General features: G+C 40.6%; 1 protein-coding gene across 2 annotated transcripts; it reads right to left on the reverse strand.

Annotated features, from left to right (window-relative positions):
• Window positions 1-4066: 4066 nt before the first annotated feature.
• Window positions 4067-20614, reverse strand: LOC136759230 (fibulin-7). Of its 2 annotated transcripts, none has more exons than XM_066714130.1 (8): window positions 20123-20614; window positions 12871-13027; window positions 8618-8788; window positions 7960-8085; window positions 6728-6865; window positions 6096-6233; window positions 5680-5815; window positions 4067-5110 (listed from the first exon to the last, which is right to left on the reverse strand). In XM_066714130.1, the coding sequence occupies exons 1-8, from the start codon at window positions 20186-20188 to the stop codon at window positions 4750-4752; spliced, it is 1293 nt and encodes a 430-aa protein (XP_066570227.1). In that variant the 5' UTR covers window positions 20189-20614; the 3' UTR covers window positions 4067-4749. The 2 variants fall into 2 exon arrangements, with proteins under 2 accessions (XP_066570227.1, XP_066570226.1); XM_066714129.1 differs by having other exon boundaries at window positions 6728-6868; window positions 20123-20612.
• Window positions 20615-21545: the final 931 nt, after the last annotated feature.

Consider the following 21545-nt stretch of genomic DNA (forward strand, 5'->3'; position numbering starts at 1 on the left):
TCTAGCGTTTTATTTTGCTAGCGCCAGTCCTATTGGATAGCCGAAACACATTGTAGAAAGAAGCCTGAAACCATTGTTTAAAACCTTTCTTATGCTCTTTACCAATTTACCATGACGCTGTCTGACTCAATCTAGCTGCTTAGACTAAATGTATGCACCTTAATTTACCCCACCCTTGCCTTTTAAACCAGTAGAAACCTGTATTTATTAGAGGGGTTTGCCGTACTCCTCTGTGTTTCTGGAGTGGAGTGTGCGAGAGACTGACCTGAATGCTTTCCAGTGCTGTCGAGGTGTCAGTGGGTTTAGGCATTGATTTGTCTTGACACCTTGAGTCTCCCCTCTCCCCGAAATGTCTTGATGTACGCTCTGTATTTATACAATGTATTGTATATGTGTTGGCTTTTTAATTTGTATTTTAAATAAATACATTTTTAAAGTACAAAAGAAGTGTGACCGAGTCAAAACTGCTTCAAGACAGTGGATCGCCTCTGAGGAAAGCCCCAGATGCCATCACCCTTCTGGTTGAGTGAGCCACCATTCCAACAGGTGGCTTATAGACTTCCCAATGAGGCTGACGAGCTGACCAGGTGTGGGCCAAAGTTGTTCTGCTAGGCAGTGGAGACTCGACTATTTCGTACCACCTTCATTATTGTTGTATACTCACTAACGCATGGCATCCGGAGCTGCAGCAGAAAGTGCAAAAGGCAAAAAAAAAAACACTCTGAGCTCCAGGCATCAGTCCACATGCTTCTGATGCCCGAGCAGTTGAACCCTGTGCCTCAGCCTCTGCTGGAGGCGTCTGCGGTCAGGACCAGGCGCTTCCACCACGGGAAATGTGGCGCAATTTCAGCTGTTGAATACTTTTGGAAACTGAAAGAGAACACCAATTTTATTTATTTATTTATTTTAATTTGTTACAAAACTGCTGGGAACTAGGTTCAAATCTGGCCTTGGATGTCTGCCAGTGTGGATTCTCTGTGTCCCAACGTGGGTTTTCTCAAGGGGGCATCAATTTCCTCCCATTCCCCAAACCAATGCTGCTTACGTGTCGTGTGAGTATAGTATGTGTTTGTGCTACTGTGTGATCGGCTGGCTTCTTCACACTATAACAAAGATGCGATAGCGAAATAAAAATGGTTAATGTATTTTCATTTCGTTTCTCTACAATGTACCAGGCTAGGCTCAAGTGGTACTGTTGTACCTAAAATTAGTTGCTGGATGGAGAGATCTTCAGTTTACTCCCACATCTCAGTTAGAAGCTTCAGTGTAGAATATAGAGGTGTCAGTAGAAATACTCCAAACGTCAGTGTGAAACATTTACTAGCCTTGAAATGGATCAAACTCGGAAGAAAGTTCTCCCCAGTGTGAACACTAGATGGCTATGTTCCCTCATGGTTCTCTGCAGTGCAGTAGTCGCAGCAGTCTCAGAGAAGTCTTCAAACATTACGGTCGTATTTTCAGCCCAGTTTAAAGGCAATAGATTTAAATACATACATATGTAATGGAGCTAGCAGTGTTTTGAAACTCTGTTTTATACTCCAGACTAGTTTGGACAATTTATTTTAATGTAAGTGCATATGTACTAGTACCAATCATCAATTAAATTAAATATTTCTTGATAAAGGATAATTTGTTAAACTAATTGCCTGTAGTAGTAGTATTTGTACCATTGTGCTTACAATTGCAACTGTATGATGATGATAATGATGATGTCTCAGACTCCTTTAGCCAAAGCAACTTGCATTCAAACTCACAGGGAACTGTAAAAGGTATATACTACACAAGTTGTGCACACTCTCCGCTATAGAGTGTTTAGAAGTAACCCACCACACCCACATGTCCACACAGTCATCTGTAACACAGGAGGCCACAGGGCAGTGTTACCTGTTTAGAAAGCTGGGGGTGGGCACAGGCAGGCCTTTGTAACCCAAGCTTTCCTCCTGACAAGGCCCTCTTTGTGGCAAAATGTCGATGTCCCCGGCTCAGGGCCAGTGCCAGGGCTTCCGGAGCCAGTGCCAGAAGACGCACAGACACAGACGCACGCTCATACACAGCCAAGGTGGCAGCATGTGACTTATGACTTTAAACAGTGTAGTTTCTTTCAAATTGCCGGGGTTTGGGTGGGTGGAATCTCATCTCAGTCCTTCAGTCCTTCTATTTGATCAAAACTTCAGTCAACTTTTGGGGTGGTCGAGTATGAATGTAAAATCTCCTATCCCTAATTGTGGGCCTGATTTATGCATGTATTTGTTTATTTAATTACTTTTATATTTCTCATTAATTAATTCTTCTTAAGTTAGACTACTGCTCCACAGATCAAGTTCCAGTAGTGGATGGTATTTGCTTGAATGCCTCCAGTGAGATGGTGTTCTCTTACGTCTTTAAGGTAATTAAAAAAAACTCACAATAGTATCCTGGTCTATTTTCCCCACACTGAAGAATTTCCTGCCTGCTGTTACACTGATTTCTGTAACACATGTGGCTGTACACTGTATCCTAATTGTGCTCAGTTTTTAAGCACTTCAGTTAATTATATAATGGCAATATCATTACAGTGACACCATCATTAAATGCGTAGCTGCCCCCATTATGTCTGTAGCTGCAGCTGCTTAATCAATGTCAGTAAATACAATGACTAATTGAGATAATTAAAAGAATGGGCAGATTATTAATCAATTAGTGGTTTAATTAAGATGTGGTGGGAAGAATAAAGTGCAGCCGAAGGATACAGGTCACTTGAAACGCAGGGCCCTGGCTGTAATGGATGTTGTCAATGCGATGACTTGAGTAGGTCTTTACAGTACAGTAAGCTTGATACAAGCATGTAGTTTAAGGGATTTAAGTGAAGTGTCTGAAGAACAAAGAACTAGGATGTCTGACCTCCCTCCGATGTACAGGGCATGACTGTAAGGATGACTTCATAATGTGTTTTTTTAATGTTCCAAACTCTGGTCAGTGGTTTGGAGTCCAAGAGGAGAGGGGATTGTGAAGAATTGCACAACCACTCTCTAAACGTTGCGTGCCACTGGAACTGCAGAAACCAGAGGCACGCTGGTTCTGAAGTTCTGTCCCGAGTGGATAATGATGTGCATATGTGCCAGTCTTTTTGTACTCCCAGTCCTCTAAGTTGGTCTGTGGCCTCCCGTGTCAGTCAGATTCAAGGGCCCCATCTGTGTCCCGGCCTGCTCTCGGACATGGAGAAGCCCAGACGAGCCCAGACTACTGGGTTCACAGAATGAGTCACTGCTGCGCACATGCCAACGTATTAGCGCTTGTGTTTAACCACTGGGCTGCACCACCTCCTCTGTCATTCGGCTCTATTTTTAGCTCTCTGTTCCTGCCTTTCCAGCTGCCCCCCTACACCCCTAGATTTCCATGGCAATGTGGTGAGTGGCTTGTTAGAAATCTCTCCTCTCCTAAAGACTCGCACCTAAGATCATCATTTTTTTGGAGTGTTGGGTACTTCACTATATAGGCCTATTTTCCTCTTTTTTTTGTATGTGTGTGTACCTTTTCCTTTTTTCCTAGCCACACCACTGGGATCAATGGATGAATAGTAACTGCAGATGGAAATCCCCTACGCTGTCTGACACTGAGGTGACACATTTCACCCCTGGTCTCCAAAACGGCTTGCATGCTATAGCCACCCTAGAGAAAGGGCTGCAGCACTATGTTGTATACTGAAACAGGCAGAGAGGTAGGGAGGAGATGGTCTTCGAGTAGTGGAGAGGCTCCTCATTTCACTATAAAACACTGATATTTAAAGAAGTACAAATGCTATAATTGGATAACATGAACATTTACAGGAGGACGCACAACCACAAATAATTGGAAAACCCCTCTGTGAAAGTCTCTAATCTAGTCAAATTGCTCAACCTGGTTACAATTTCATCTTCAGCTACTAAAAATTGTATAAGGACTTTTAATTGCTCTTACAGAACTTTGTTCAATGTATAAAGGCATGTTCTTTAAGTCTGCCTGCATTATGTATTACCTGGACTAGTGATTTGCAATATGTTCAACGCCACTCGCTTCCAAATGAAGATGATGCAAAGACTTCAAGAAATAGCCCTAGAAAATAAGCTTTACTAAATAAAAAGCACACTGATGCTTCCTAGAACATTACAATACATATCAACTGTAAACTTTGTTATTGTCGCCGATACAAATGGTAAACCTACAACCATTACAATTCTAAAAAATAAGTCGTATAAAAACAGTTTGGCAACAAGCTTAGAAGACCTGGACATTGTCAAAGCCCCACGTTGTCCCGAGCTGCGGTTGACTGTTTTATTACAGATTAATATATGTTTTTGTCTCGATTACAAGCTTTTAAATTTGGTTTATTTAGAGTGCATCATGTTGTTTGTCATTGTAGATTTCATCGTTATGATTTTGGCAATATATTAGTAGTGCCACACTAGTATAACTTGTATAACAAGCCCCACATTCACTGCATGAAGACAGTCATTGGCCACATCCTAGATAAAACACTCTTGAAGTAGCCAGAGACCAGGGAGATAAAGATTATGCTTACGGCTGCAGTCGTGCTGTGGTTGGTACCAGTCTTTAGTCTCATGCTACAGTCTTGAGATATGTTATGTATATCAATTTGCAATCTGTAACTGTAGAAGAACTGTAGAAGAAATTTAAAGTTTAAATAATGGGTTAATATTCTTGTGAGCAGAAAGGGACACTATAGCTCTTATGGTGTTGCGATGAGTGCATGCCACGTGAGTCTGTCTGGGTCTAGAAGTCATACTGCGAGACGAAGAGGGTCACCTTGGTGACGTAGCGGCCAAGCACGGCCCTCCTCTCCAGCTCGCTCATCTCCATCTCGGCCTCCAGCGTGGCAGGGCCCTGCACTGGGCTAACCAGGAGCAGCTGCCCGGTGAGGCGGTCAGAGCGCTGCACGGTGAAATGGCGCCGTCCACGCCCTCCCAGCAGCCCAAACCTCAGACTGTCCCCCAGCACCCGCGCCGCAGACAGCCGGAACAGCACACGTGGTGTGGTCAGGTTCGACACCAGGGAGAGGTAGCTGAAGGAGACTGAGGAGGGAGCCTGGGCACAGGCCTTGTTGTCCACAGGGCAGGGGTTGCGCTCACACCGCCTGAGAGAGGGAGAGAGAGAGAGAGAGAGAGAGAGAGAGGTGTAAGCGTAAGCCTGTAGGATTCATATTAAGCCTTTTATTGTCAAAGACATAACATTACTATCTCCAGACCTCTGACTGAACAGATATTATTGAATTGTCTCCCAATGTAACATCAGCATCCAGGTGACCAGAAAGAGAAATGGTTAAGATAGTTTTTCTTGAAACTGAATAAGCATTTTTTGTCGTTATGCACTCTCATTGAGTTTTAATGCTTTTTAAAAATGCCACAATTATTTCTGCCAGTTTTTCACTAAGATTTTGAATGAACAATTACTGAATTTGGATGATTGATGCTTGTTCTTCTCCAGGAGGGAGAGGACAAAGCTTGAGTAGCAGTTAGGATCAGAGATCTGCTTCCTCTGGGCTACAGCAGGCATCCCCATCCTATTTTATTGTTTCAGAAAAATAAGGTGTAGATCTCAACGTTGGAAGGCCTCGACAGATCCCCACTTGCACACTGCATGATACGGGACATGACGAAAAGGGAAGGCCCAGCAGTGTCTTGTGAGGGGGGCAGACGCACTCACAGCGGGGAGGTCTTGACATAGGTGGCATTGCGGGAGCGGGGGCACTCGGGTTGCACGCACTGGAAGCCCCCGTGGGTGTTCACACACACGGCCTCCTGGCTGCAGTTGTGCTGACGGGTGGTGCACTCGTCCACATCTGCACTTGTTCAATACAGAGAAATGGGTAAAGAAAGGTAAACATTTCATTAGATGGCTTTGAACTAAATCCCCTGTTGTGTTCAAGTTCAAACCTAAACTGTATGAGGCATTGGAAAGGCAACAACTAGGCAAACAATGCATTAGGTTGGGCTGTGAAAGGAGTGTAGTTGACAACCCAGGTCTATAATTTTAGTTTAATGCAGTTTTATTTAGTAATTTAGGGAAACCGACACCTCATTGTGTGCTCCCTCTGAAGGCCCCCCGCAGTGAGTACTGACCTTTGCAGTTGCGCTGGTCAGGGGTGAGGTTGTAGCCGGGGGGGCAGGTGCAGCGGTAGGAGCCAGGCGTATTGCCACAGGCGTGCGCACACAGGCGCCCCCTCCTCCCCGTGTGGAAAAGCTCACACTCATCAATGTCTGAAACACACACACACTTAAAGAGCTGGGATGCCGACACTGTGCTGTAAGGGGCAGCTTTTGGGTAAGCACTTAAATTAATACTTTATTAGCGACACTGAGCTATGGCTCTTAATGACAGAACTATGGCTAGTCTCCATTTTGGGTTTACACCTTCTGATGTAGCTGAACTGGCAGAGCAGTTTCTGAAATTTCCACTTTACCTTCACCATGCTGTGCACGATGCTGTTGGCACAGAAACAGAGAGACACTCTATAGGCGGTGCAAATTAAGTATCTAAATTACAGGTTTTTATCTAATGGAAAACTGCAAAGACAGTGGCTTATATATTGTGACTAGTAAAAGCTAAAATGTCCCAAACTGCTATACAATGGGTGATGTATTTACACTGCTATATATGACATTTCATGTTTTTAAATGTCATTCAGAAAGAAAAATGCTAACGTATATAAAACCAAATCATTATTGTGATGATTATGGTGGTTGTTACTCACCCCTGCAAAGGCTGTTGTCCCGGCCAGCGATGGTGAATCCCGCCTCACAGGTGCAGTGTGTGGAGCCCTGGAGCTGTGTGCACCGAGACGGCCGGACATGTGGGGAGGAGGAGGAGGAGTTCGTCAGCGTGCTCCAATCTGCTGAGAGGCAAGAAAGCAGGGCCAGGACCGTCCAGATAAGAGCCCATGGTTTACCACACACATGCATACATTAAAATCAAACTTTGACCCAACTACAAAGCACAGGTATACCTCGCTTTACACGGGAGATTCAGAACAATTTGTGCTAAACAGGGTCATAACTAACACAAAACTGAATGAATGTGCTGTTAATCAGAATTTGGTTTGATAAATGAATAATACAAATAATTAACTCAATAAACTCAACATATGAAATGGATTTTTAATTTTAACCTGCTGAAGTTCCTGGCTCCTGCTTGAGGCTGTTTTGCATCATTGGACATTTATTTAAACCATGATTTGGGACCATTAAAATATTTCTTAAAAATAACAGAACAGATAATGTTAATAAGGATCAAAAAATAAAGTAAACAGATCTACGGGTGCCAATACATTATTCAAGCGCAGGGATAGTCAGTCTGACTGCAGAGACCATATGTTTTGTCTGATTTGTGACTCACTGTGGATTTGAATAATTGATACATTAAATATTTTTTTAAATTTTAAAGTTTAAAATTTCATAAATTTGTACTATAATGAATCTGTGCAGAGCAGGGTCATGCAAAGCAGTGTATACTTAAACCTAGGACTCCACAAAATTAGAACTTTGACTTATCTGCATAATGCAATTATACCCTATCATGTTTTTATTCCTATGTATTAGAAAATGGCTTCTGGCTTTTCACGTTTTTTAAGTTGTGATTTACACGTAGGTCACATCTTTGATTTTGTATTAGTACCATTGCTTGATGATGGCTTGAATTGAGGTTGAAATCTATAGTATTTTTTGTTTTTATAGTATAGTATCTTTTATCTTCTATGTACATCACAATGAAAGAAAGATACAGTAGGTATCTAATACCTACTCTTTACGGTCCCAAAATATGAAAATACATAGTAGAGCATTCAGACTTCTAATAAACCCCCTCCAGGTGACAATTCATCTGCATACCCTGCCCCTGTCATCAATTCTCTAGCACACCCCCCCTGTCGACCATTCGCAAGTGACCCTGCCCCTCTAATGTCCTGAGGACGGGCCTGGTTGTACCTACAGGTGTGTACCGGATTCTGGCAGTTGGGACCAGTCCAACTTTTGGGACACATGCAGACATAATGGTTCACTTCGTCCACACAAGTCCCTCCGTTCAGACAGGGCATCTGTGCACATTCGTTTATATCTAAAGAAATGGACAGAGTTGAGAGACTAAGGAATTGCAAAGATATTATGCATTCGACATTGCGGAGTACATTTATATGCAAAATCTTAGCACAAGGAAATGGAAATTCTGCTCTCATCTCTCAAGCTGACAAACACATTTGATTTTTGCCAGAGCACTGACAGCTTACATTCTTAAACTGGTTGTCTCCTTTGAGGATTGACTTCACTGTGATGTCCTTAAAATGAATAAACTGCAATCTCAGTTGTGTCACACACACAGAAGGTAAAAGGCCTTGAAAACTGAAAGAAAGCATTGATCTTTATCCTCTGAACCATTTACTCCTTCAAAGGGAAAACAGTTACATCATTAAGTCACAAACACTTCAGTTAAGATGCTTTTCATCTAAAAGCTGGTGGAAAAAGGTTAACATTTGACGGGAAAAATGGGTGAAAATGACTACAGGACTACAGACATGAGAGTGAAAATAAAAGGCTATTCAGGCAGGAGCTGATCAGATCAGACTCTGATTTTTGCCAGCCCTTGGACTCACTCTTGCAGGTGGGCTGCTGGCCACTCCAGCTCAGGGAGTCCTGACACACTCTGCTCTCTGAGCCCACCAGATCGAACCCCAGCTCACACAGGAAGTGCACTTCATGGCCCACGGCTGTCAGCTTTCCCAGTTTCCTGCCGTGGCTAGGCGGCTCTAGCTTGGGGCAGGTCGCTGTGAATCGTGAGAACAAAGCTCTTGGATGACTGGTGATACACACTCACTGAGTACATCACAAAAAGTTTAAATCAGTTAATACATACACTATTCACATATGACTAAATCATCATTGTACACTATATACTGCTGTTTAAGATGCTTCACCTCAGCAGACAAAAGCCAGATCCCTTAATAAACTGAGAGCTGCAGACCATTTTTCATTGGCTGGACAGACAATCAATCAACAATTGTGGGCTGTCCTGTGATGAGAAACACCAATAAAAAACTGTGTAAGCTCAGATAATAGCACTCAAATCTGAACCACCTAATCAGAACAGGCAAGCAAAGTGTAAAAAGAGCTTATGAGCTAATCTGAATCAAGGTTTGTCATCGGTTCACAAATTATTTGCAAAGATTCAACAGGTTCAGAAGAGTGTCAAATTATAGAAGTTATTTTCTCTTTGAGCTTTATAATTGAAAATGTTCATTGAGTAATTTTAATTTTACCACTGCTGCTTTAAAATATATCCACTTTTCTACTGTTGGCTATCTTGAATCACATTTTTATGGAAGGTAATAGTAGATTACATTGCATATAGTCCTTGTCTCTGCAGTCTGAAGTATCCCAATGAACTGGGATCAAACTGACTAAATAACATCCTACTTGATGACACTAAAACTACGAAAGCAGAATCTAAAGTACAACAGGTTCTAATTCATTCTTAACCCTAGTGATATTGCCACCATTTGTATACAGATGTGTAGAACATCAACATTACAAATCAAGTGAACAACCAGTATCTTAAAAAAGAAAGTCTACACCCCCAAAATGTTTTGTCATCTTTTGTTGCCTTATAGTCTGGAATTAAAATATATACAGTACTGTGCAAAATTGAAAGGCAGGTGTGAAAAAATGCTGTAAAGTAAGAATGCTTTGAAAAATAGACATGTTAATGGATTATATTTATCAATTAACTAAAAGCAAAGTGAGTGAACAGATGAAAAATCTACATCAAATCAATATTTGGTGTGACCACCCTTTGCCTTCAAAACAGCATCAGTTCTTCTAGGTTCACTTGCACACAGTTTGTGAAGGAACTCGGCAGGTAGGTTGGCCCAAACATCTTGGAGAACTAACCACAGTTCTTCTGTGGATTTAGGCAGCCTCAGCTGCTTCTCTCTCTTCATGTAATCCCAGACAGACTCGATGATGTTGAGATCAGGGCTCTGTGGGGGCCATACCATCACTAAGTAAGCATGATGTGTCTTTATCTGCTGCAGTTTCCTTGGCTGACCACTGTGTCTACAGTCCTCAGTGTTGCCCGTTTCTTTGTGCTTCTTCAAAAGAGCTTGGACAGCACATCTGGAAACCCCTGTCTGCCTTGAAATGTCTGCCTGGGAGAGACCTTGCTGATGCAGTAGAACTACCTTGTGTCTTGTTGCTGTGCTCAGTCTTGCCATGGTGTATGACTTTTGACAGTAAACTGTCTTCAGCAGCCTCACCTTGTTAGCTGAGTTTGGCTGTTCCTCACCCAGTTTTATTCCTCCTACACAGCTGTTTCTGTTTCAGTTAATTATTGTGTTTCAACCTACATGTTGAATTGATGATCATTAGCACCTGTTTGGTATAATTGTTCAGTCATACACCTGACTATATGCCTACAAAATCCCTAACTGTATGCAAGTGTACCTAGAAGAATTGATGCTAGAAGGCAAAGGGTGGTCACACCAAATATGGATTTGATTTAGATTTGTCTTCTGTTCACTCATTTTACGTTAATAGATTATATTGATAAATATAATCTATTAACGTCTATTTTTGAAAGAATACTTTACAGCATTGTTTCACATTGTATCCACACATCCTACCACACAGCGTCAAGTGAAAACAATATTCTAGATGTGTAGACAATTGATTAAAAGTAAAAACTGTAATAGGTTGGAAGGATAAGTGTCCACCAACCTTGTTATAGCAGTCATACAATTACCAATTGTCTTCAAAATCACAAAGTGACCTCCACCTGTGTTAAATTCACATGATTTCAGGATAAATTAAGCAGTTCCTGTAGGTTCCTTCTGCTTGGTAGTGTAAAATCAAATCAAAGGCCTTGATGATGATTATTAAGAAGTATAAGGTGTATAGCACCTTCAAGACCCTACCTAGATCTGGCTGTGCCTCCAAATTGAATAACAACGGCTCAGAGAGCCTACCACAAGGCCAATGGCAACTTTGCAAGATCTACAGGCTTTTATGGTTAAGACTGGTCATTGTGTGTATGTGACAACAATATTCCAAGCACTCCACATCTGGCAAGTGTGCTAAGCTGGGAAGAAGGAACCTATTACTCAAGAAAGTCCACACTGAATCCCGTTTGAAGTATGCAAAACAAACAAAAAAAACAACCACAGTAGATTCTGTTGCCATGTGGCAAACAAACTGTGGTCAGACAAAACTAAATTGGAACTTTTTGGCATAAATGGAAAGCTTTTAACTGAAAATGACCCAAAGCACACAGCCAAAACTACATTGGAGTGGCTAAGGAACAAAATCATAAATATGCTTGAGTGGCCCATTCAGAGCTGCAACCTAAATTCATTCAAACAATTGTGGCAAGCAGTGGCGGCTGGCCAATAGAGGGCGCTAGGGCGCCGCCCCCCCTGAGCCACACACACGCACACAAAATAAAAATAAAAAAAATAATACATTTATTTAAATTGATATAATATGATATGATATGATATGGTAGAAAATCATCTGTGCAAAATATATACTTTCCCTACATGTCCCGCCTCTGCCTGTCCGCATGTCTGAAGTTCAGCTTTGGGGCAATAGAGAGGATCGCCCACAGGAGGCGGGTCTATGTAGCAATTTAGCCAATTGCTGGTTCAAGATATGAACATATTCAAGATAGGACATAAAATTTTGCCAATCAGCATCCTCAAATCTAATCCGAAAAGGGTAATTATTTTATCTCCCATAACGAGTCACTGCTGAAGTCAGGACTAGTCTGTAGGGAGGCCATCTTAACTACATGACAATGGCGAGCGTAATTATCACTGCTTCCAGACCCAACCCTAACTCTGTAAAATCTTTCTTCCAAAGTCCGTTTGAGAGGAGAACTTTGGTGGAAAAAGTAGAGGTGAAAGAGCCGGGCCAGATCAGCCTGACCTCGCAATCAGACAGCAGGCAAGCGAAAAAGAGAAGCTGCACACGCGAGGCATCTCTCGTAGATAGTACCAGAAAGGCCTGGCTGTGTGGGTGTGGGTGCAGTTATGCTAATGCATTATTTTGCTTTCCGTGCTTGCTTTTTAAAACAAAGGGGACAGATCCAGCATGGACAGCTACGGGAGTGAGATCTGAAGCACCTGTCTGAAAAAGTAAGGAAACACGGGAACACCAGGGCACACATGGGTCATTCTGTCAAGCCAGCCATATTCCGTGTTCCACAGAAGAAAGTCATACAGTTTTGGAATAACATGAGGGTGAGTGAATGATGACAAAATTGTCATTTTTGGGTGAACTGTCCCTTTAACTGTTTTTCTTAAACTTTGTCTTTAACTGTTTTACATTAAATCATATTGGGATGGTTGCTGAAGTTGTTGTATGTGGTACAGCCCTACCTAGAAAATTTTCCACCAGCCGCCACTGGTCTCAAGACTTGAAGATTTCTGTCTACCAATAAATAGTGCTCGAACTGTTTTGAAAATAATGGTAAAATATTGCCAAATCTAGTTGTGCAAATTTGGTAGAGACCTATCATAACAGACTCACAGCTGCAAAAGGTGCTTCCACCAAGTCAACTCAGGGGTGTGGAGACTATGAACAATTATGAAATTTCATTTTTGCATTTTTAATATATCAGTAGTTTTTCAAAATACAGACTAGTCTCCCCTTGTGTGGAGTATGGTGTGTAGATAAGGGGAACAAATCCTCACTGAAATGCATGAAAAAGTTCAAGGGGTGTGGACTTTCTATAGGCACTGTATGTATCTATGTTGGTCCTTTTCTGTTTATAGGAATGTTCATATAACATTCTCTTTAGCAGTCTGCTTTTCTCTCTCTTTTATCTTTTTAGACTTCATCCCTTGGGACTCACCGTTGGCCTTGCTGGCCTGCCTGAGGATGGTGCTCTGGAGGTGATTGAGCTTTTTCCTCAGGGTGCGCAGGCTCTGCAGATAGGAGGCCTCCTGAGCAGACAGCAGCTTTTGGACGTGCCTTAAAGAGGTTGACAAGTCCTGCTGGCTCGGGCAGTCCTGTGGAAAAGCACAGCTCAGGGCCTGCAGAGACTGATGCCAGTTCCTCACCTATGCCAACACTATGCCACCTAAGTCTATCCCCCTAAGGTACCTTTTACTTATTGTGAAAAACTGTTCATCCTGGATCAGACCTGGTGTTTGAAGTTGCTGCTAAATCAATAACAAATGGATAATAAAAGACAGTGATCAAATTGTAAAGAGATGGTGAGGAAAGTACTAACACTTGTGACATAGTGAGGGTGCGTGCATCTTGAAGTCCTGAGGACCAGTGTTTGAATCCCACTTTGACGCACACTAACAGCTCCCATTACAATTGGTCCCATCTCCAAGTAAATTACTGTAGTATGTTAACCAGGTGCTCAATGCAATGTGTCTCCTTGCCAACTCTTCCTCACTGGTGCTTGTTTATTGTTTAATGCAAGCCTTATCTGACTTGGGGGGAATGCAATATAATGCTTTGGAAAAACATATCTTTACAACCCAACAAAAGAGCTAAATCTTTTGGTTTAGCAGTAGTGCCTACATCTAAGTTGAATCCTGCCTTCAACATACACCAGCAGCTCCCATTAGAGCAGTGGTTCTCAACCCTGGTCCTGGGGACCTCCTACCTGGCTGGTTTTTGTTCCAACCAGGCTCTCAATTACTTAATTGAACCTTTAATTGAAGTAATAATTTCCTAAACAGAAGGGTTTTTAAGTTAAGTATAAAATTGCATAAGGAACTTTATTAAGAAACCATCTTTTTATCAGTTACACAATCTGAAGAGTCAAATGTAATCAAATTATTACTTTAAGGGCACAATTAAGTAATTGAGAGCTTGGTTGGAACAAAAACCAGCAGGGTAGTGGGTCCCCAGGACCAGGGTTGAGAACCACTGCATTAGAGAACTAATTCCTTGAAGATCTATTTCTGAAATAAAAATGCTTTAAATTACTGTTATGTTTGAACATACACATTTACGTCAAATCCTCAGCAAAACAGATATATTCATATTATAAAATACAGTGCTCTATATCAGGGGTGTCCGACTCCAATTATGATTATTATGATATCTATACAGACATGATTTTGTAGTAACTTTGTTTCTTCAGTTATTAATACGACTTATTCTTGTTAGCTGCTATTTTATATACAGAATTAACATCTGAGGGAATTCATTACATGTTCACATTCTCATTGTCCTTTTTGAAATGGTACCAAATGTGCACATTATATATTTAAATGACATGTACGTTATTCCAATAAATGCTTCTGATTTGTGTAGGTTGTATGTGAAAAAGTGGAATTTGTTTGTTTGTTTGGAACATATATAGATAGATAGTCCGCTTGAATTGTTTACACATTTTGTCTGTGCCTCAAAGTACATCATGCTTTAAATGAGGCATTTTCCCCACTTATGTATGCACCATACTCCACACTGTAAAGGGGAAAATGTTTTCATTTGGGGAAATAAATTATATATTTAAAATACAAAATTGAATAAGTATCCACCCCTCTGAGTTAATACTTAGTGGAAGCACTTTTGGCAGCAATTACAGCTGTGAGTTTCTTGGGGTCAGTCTCTTCCAGGTTTGCACATCTGGATTGTGCAATTTTCGCCCATTCTTCTTGACAAAAGCTTCTTGTGTTCAAACTCTGTCAAGTATGATGGGGATTGTTGGTGGACAGAAATCTTCAAGTCTTGCCACATAGGACATTCTAGGTCATTGTCCTACTGTAAGGTAAATCTCCATCCTAGTCTTAGGTCCTTTGCAGACTGAGACAGGTTTTCCCAAGGATTCAAACCACAGAATCTTTTCCACACCTTTTTGCAAATTCCATTTGGGATTTTATATGGGACTCCTGCTTCTTGCCACTCTTCCATAGAGGCCAGATTTTTTGAGTACCTGAGCTATTGTTGCCACATGGATAGTTTCTCTTATCTCAGCCATGGAACTCTTTCAGAGTTGTCATTGTTCCCTTGGTGGCTTCTCTGTCTAAAGCCCTTTTTACCGGGCTGCTCAGTTTGGGAGGACGGCTGCTCTAAGCCGATTCCAGGTGGTGCAGTATACCTTCCACTTATTAATGATTGACTTGACTGTGCTCCATGGGGTATTCAATGCTTTTGAAATCTTTTTATACTCATCCCTTGATGTGTGCCTTTCCACAAATTTATCCCATTGGTTTGTAAGCTTCATTTTTACTTTTGGACCACACAGAGACAGGTGTATTTATTCTGAAACTACTCACAAACACTTTTATTGTGAACCACTGCACACAGATGGACACCTTTCAACTTATTGTGTGAATTCTGAAGGCAATTAGTTGCACCTGAGCTTAACTAGGAGTGTCATAGCAAAAAGTCCAAGGTGGGTGAATACTTCCTATTGCCACTGTATTTAATCACACATCCATTCTATTCAGTAGTATTACATGTAATGTATAAATAAATTAAAAGTTCACCAATAACACATATATAATTTGTAAACAGAAGAGTTTTCTTTTATTTATTTTTGTAAGAGATGAAAAATACTGAAATTGTAAAATTAATGTAGTGACATATTTCAGCAGTACAGTCAGTACATAAATGCAACGTAAATAAAAAAAAACATTAAATGCATTATATTATACAATTGAATTTAAGCATTTATTTCTAACCCGTTTTTTTTTTCATGGATTCACATTGTTCTGTAAAAACTTGCCCACAGGAAGAAAGATGTCTTTCAACATCAACAGAATTGGTAACTGAGAAATAATGTTGGCACTTCTTGTTATATTGGGAAATCATTTTTCAGCTTTAATCCACAATTAATTCAAATACATTCCACTTCCATTGTTTCAGCATATGGTAGGCATTTGTCCATTTCTCATTTACAGTATGCATCAAACCCTGGAATTTAGTCTAACGGGTGGGTTTTAGGTTTTATCTACAATTTTGGAGCTGGTTGAAAAAAACATGGTTTCTTTTGCATTAATGTTGTAGTACGTTGTCTAACTCTTTCCACTTATCATTTCCCCCCTATAATATTACCACTATTCCTAATAATGAACCTTGACCAATAACAAGCTAAACAAAGCATGTTTTTTCGGGTTTTCGCACTGCCTAGACTGTTACCACTACTTGGTTAATTCATCCCAGGAGTGTCAGTACTTAGGCCAGCTGTGTTCCTGCTTGGCAGTGTTATGTCAGCTCTCCGAGCAAACACTGAAACCCAGGTCACACAAGGTCTGGAGGAGGGAGTGAGTCTCCCCTCTCTGTCATTGGCTAACAGCCTTCAGGGAGGGGATACCAAAAGATTTGCACTGTTTTTATTTAATCTAGAAGAAAATGTGTCATTCACGTGCGTGGTTTTAATTCACTTCTTAGGAATTACGTAAATCAATATTTATACTATACTATATTTATACTGTCTTCATACTAACACCAAATGGTCTCAAAATGGAAAAATCTAAATAAAAAACAGAATTCTGTCAGGTAAAATATATTGAATATGATATGAGCTGCGTGATTGTGATTGGAGTATTGATTAGCAACTAGCAATTCCAGGTATACATTAATTTTAATTTCAAAACAAAAATGTATAAACTGATTGTATAGCCAAAGACTAAAGTAAAATAATCTACCTTGCTTTGACTATGACAGTTACAGATTATTCTACAAATTAATCTGGTTAGAGAAACTGAATTGATGGCGGCTCTTTAGATTTCAGTGTGATCTGATTGGAAGTATCTGTGCTTCACCTTCCAGGGCCGGACCTTTGAGTTCAGTGTCCCCCCATTCAGCCTGTCGCTAAGTCCCCACACCTTCTGAAAGTGCATGGACACCATCTTGGCTTCGAGGCACGCAGATCCTAAATTATCTGGATGACTGCTTGATTTGTGCACAGTCCAATTTCCTTTTGCCTCCTCTGCCTTCATCCTCTTCAGGCCTTGTTCAATGACGCATGTCCTCCTTTATGCTTTTCTTTCAATTTTGCTCCTTCCAGTTGTTCCGGCGAAAATCAGGAGGCGGGGGGCAACAGTGCTTCCTTTAGCTACTCAGTGCACTTGGAGACAGTGGTAGTCACCTCTGGTGTTGTTACTTGTTGGGGATCCATGACAGACTCAGCTGATAGCTACAGTGCATACGGAAAGTATTCACAGCGCTTCACTTTTTCCACATTTTGTTATGTTACAGCCTTATTCCAAAATGGATTAAATTCATTATTTTCCTCAAAATTCTACAAACAATACCCCATAATGACAACGTGAAAGAAGTTTGTTTGAAATCTTTGCACATTTATTAAAAATATTTTTTTTTAAAAAGCACATGTACATAAGTATTCACAGCCTTTGCTCAATACTTTGTTGAAGCACCTTTGGCACCAATTACAGCCTCAAGTCTTTTGGAGTATGATGCTACAAGCTTGGCACACCTATTTTTGGTCAGTTTCTCCCATTTTTCTTTGCAGGACCTCTCAAGCTCCATCAGGTTGGATGGGGAGCGTCGGTGCACAGCCATTTTCAAATCTCTCCAGAGATGTTCAAGTCTGGGCTCTGGCTGGGCCACTCAAGGACATTCACAGAGTTGTCCTGTAGCCACTCCTTTATTATCTTGGCTGTGTGCTTAGGGTCGTTGTCCTGTTTGAAGATGAACCTTCGCCCCAGTCTGAGGTCCAGAGCGCTCTGGAGCAGGTTTTCATCAAGGATGTCTCTGTACATTGCTGCATTCATCTTTCCTTTGATCCTGACTAGTCTCCCAGTTCCTGCCACTGAAAAACATCCCCACAGCATGATGCTGCCAACACCATGCTTCACTGTAGGGATGGTACCGGCCAGGTGATGAGCGGTGCCTGGTTTCCTCCAGACATGACGCTTGCCATTCAGGCCAAAGAGTTCAAATTTTGTTTCTCATGGTCAGAGAGTCCTTCAGGTGCCTTTTGCAAACTCCAGGCGGGCCGTCATGTGCCTTTTACAGAGGAGTGGCTTCTGTCTGGCCACTCTACCATACAGGCCTGATTGGTGGAGTGCTGCAGAGATGGTTGTTCTTCTGGAAGGTTCTCCTCTCTCCACAGAGACACACTGGAGCTCTGTCAGAGTGACCATCAGGTTCTTGGTCACCTCCCTGACTAAGGCCCTTCTCCCCCGATCGCTCAGTTTGGCCGGGCGGCCAGTTCTAGGAAGAGTCCTGGTGGTTCCAAACTTCTTCCATTTACGGATGATGGAGGCCACTGTGCTCATTGGGACCTTCAGTGATGCAGAAATCTTTCTGTAGCCTTCCCCCAGATCTGCGCCTCGATACAATCCTGTCTCAGAGGTCTACAGACAATTCCTTGGACTTTTTTTGTTTTTTATTTTTAATACATTTGCAAAGATTTCTAACAAACTTCTTTCACGTTGTCATTATGGGGTATTGTTTGTAGAATTTTGAGGAAAATAATGAATTTAATCCATTTTGGAATAAGGCTGTGACATAACAAAATGTGGAAAAAGTGAAGCGCTGTGAATACTTTCTGGATGCACTGTATTGCACCTGAACCCGAAGATGCTGCCCCTGAGTGGGAGCGTCTATCAGCCCTAGGGTCGTCCCCCATGTGTGCCCAGAGTGGCACGCAGAGTCATTTATGTTGACATGTCAAGTGAATGGTTATCTGTGTTTTTGTTTGTTTGTTTTGCCAACCCGCCCTTCAGTTAACCGAGCTGATTGGCACATTAGAAAACTAGTCAGGATGGATGGAAGTAAAGTAACTGTGCAGCGCTAACTAGGCACATGCACAGATAGACCCCTGGGGGGACTTGAGCCCCTGCCCTTTTCCACCGTCAGTGGCCCCCCTGGCGCTAACAATACTATCTGAATATTCATGTTTTAATGTTATGATGACTATTTTAATACCTGATGTCCAATTAAAACCAGTTGAAAACAAATCTTGTTTAAATTAATGCATGAAAGGTTTAAAATGTTGTCTATACCTGTTGTCTCTTGCTAATGACCATAAATTATTACATAATCCCAAAACATTGTATATTATATATATGTATAAGAACAAAAACACTTAAATTATTGAAGAAACAATACTTAAATAGTATATTATTTATACTGTGTTATAAAAAGTATGTTTCCAAAATGTATTGTGATCAAACTATGTAATATCTATACACTATTTTAGTTTTTCTGTTACCATTTACATAATTTGTGTATCAGTGGTTTATTCACAATAAGGTTTTGCTTTAACTTCCTTTATAATAACCCTGAACATATAAAAAAACACTTATCTTAATTATAATGTATTAATTCATACTGAAAAAACAGTATTAAAAATAAGTACAGTTAAAACAAACAATAAGTACGTATGCATCATAAGTATTTAGCATAATTTATCTGTACATATAGTATACACAAGTATGGTTAAAGTGTACATATGTGCATAACTGTACATCTTTTTCCATAAAGCATAAGTGAGTTTGTTTTCATATTCCTGCTGAAGCAGTTATGGATTTTATGTCCAGTGGCACAGACCTCGATTAGCATTAGCCCAGCACTACTTTACCTAAATGATGATGATGATGATTATTATTATTATTATTATTATTATTATTATTATTATTATTATTATTATTATTATTATTATTATTTATTTCTTAGCAGACACCCTTGTCCAGGGTGACTTACAAAATATAAGAGCAATACAAAGTGCAGTAATACAGTGCAGTTCAGGCATAATACATTTTACAAATTCCAAATTGACATTGAGTAGTGCATGACTAGTGCTAATCTGCATCTGTGAAACCAGCCCTTATACTCGCAATTGAAACCTCATTTGTGAAATACATTTATCTATTAAACTTAAATAACTAGCCTAAGACTTTTTAAATGTTTACGAATAACCATGTGAAGTCATGTAAAGACTGCTGTGAATGACTCCATAAATGAACACATACATAACTGTAAAAACGTTATTGATAGATACGTGCTTGCCAATTGCTAATCTTAATACATACAGTAATTTAATTTACTTATGTTTACATTCAGAATGTTCTCTTTACCGTTTTCTTGTTTTTCTCGCCAGGTCGTCGTGACTTCAATCCAAATTGAATAATAATAGTAATTGCACTATTAAAGCGCAGATAACTCACCTGCTGAGAAGAGATGTGCATCAGACAGAGAGAGAGGCTCACCATGACAACCTGTCTCCAGAACATCTTGACAGGAATCCACGGACGGGCTTCTGCTGATGTCTTCAACAGCCAACTATCTCACTCAATTGAACTGATTTCTCCTCTTGCTGCTATCCCAATGATATAGGTTTCACTTTAACATTAAAAAAAGTCTTGTTGGCTGAACAGACTACGTCTATTACCTTCACATAGCCAAAGCTTGATCGGGACTAAAATAACGTCAGCATCTTGCACGGCTGTTGAGCTACACAGTGGCTGTTTTTTCCTGCTGTTTCCCCCCTCTTTTGGAAAGCACACGCAAAATTTCTCTCCTCATAAAAGCCGCCCCGTTGTGGTATTTTTAAGTTAAAGAGGAAAAACAAAACCCACCACTCGTTGAACAGTGTTTCTCCTGTGGTTGCATAAAAACCAAAAAAGCTCTGTTGATCTTTAAATAATTTCCTTTTTAAGTGTTTTTAAAATTATGTTTTACTTTATTATACATGGGAATGGTATGATATATTACTAAACCTCTCAGCTACAGTAAGTTGTTAAACTACTGAAAGGCAGGTTTGACTTGTAGTGTCCAAGTCAGTGTGCGTTTGGCGTCTCTTTCCTGATAAATGACGTCACCTTTGAATTGAAACAGGGTTGTATTCATCGCCTGTAGTCGTTAAGTGCAAGAGATGTAGCTCTGTGCACCGTGGACAAGCAGTCTTAACAAGTTTTTCCCCAAACTTGTAACATGCTCGCCACTAGTACTGTAAAAATCATATTGATCCACAAGAAAACATTGTAAAAGTGACGTTACTGTAACAAGTAAATGACCATTAATGAAAGACCAGGATTGAATAAAGTTTTGGCTTGTGATTTTGAACCTCGAGACATCTCTGTTCAGATTATTGGTTATTTATTTTATCTGAGCACTGAGTGAAATGACAGACTACTGCTCTGCTCTGAACTGGGTGTGGGCCTTTGTGGGCCTGGGACCCGGTCATTTATAGACAGATTTAAATAGGTTCACTTGAGTTTCTTAGTGATGGCTCTGAGATGTGACTGTACACAGTGTGGTGCTGTCATTCCAGTGAGATTCATGTTGCATGTGGTCTGTTCTGTAGTCATTTTAAACATCTTGTGGTGAGCAAACACCGCTTCAGCATATTTCCATCATCCAGTAAATCTGGGAGCTCCGTGTGTTTCTACTGGCATCTAACCTTAAGGATATTCACAGAGTCCCCCTATGTGTTTGATGTTTTTACATTAGTAAATTACTGATGCCCCCTAGCCTCTTGGTGCTGATTTTCACCTCTACAAAATTAAAATTGTACGATGTACTTGTAAGATCTCATGTAGAATAACATGTTGAGAATTCTGATTATGCTGCTACGAAGAGGACCTTGCT

The sequence above is a fragment of the Amia ocellicauda genome, chromosome 9, assembly GCF_036373705.1.
Source record: "Amia ocellicauda isolate fAmiCal2 chromosome 9, fAmiCal2.hap1, whole genome shotgun sequence".
Lineage (NCBI taxonomy): Eukaryota > Metazoa > Chordata > Actinopteri > Amiiformes > Amiidae > Amia > Amia ocellicauda.

What these genes read in the sequence shown, in the direction of transcription:
- LOC136759230 (XM_066714129.1), bottom strand. Translation starts at nt 20,188, where the DNA reads ATGTTCTGGAGACAGGTTGTCATGGTGAGCCTCTCTCTCTGTCTGATG. An exon ending in GGACAACAGCCTTTGCAGGG is followed by an intron (nt 6,234 to 6,727) that starts GTGAGTAACAAC and finishes TGTGTGTTTCAG; the next exon opens with ACATTGATGAGTGTGAGCTT. An exon ending in TATGTCAAGACCTCCCCGCT is followed by an intron (nt 5,111 to 5,679) that starts GTGAGTGCGTCT and finishes TCCCTCTCTCAG; the next exon opens with GCGGTGTGAGCGCAACCCCT.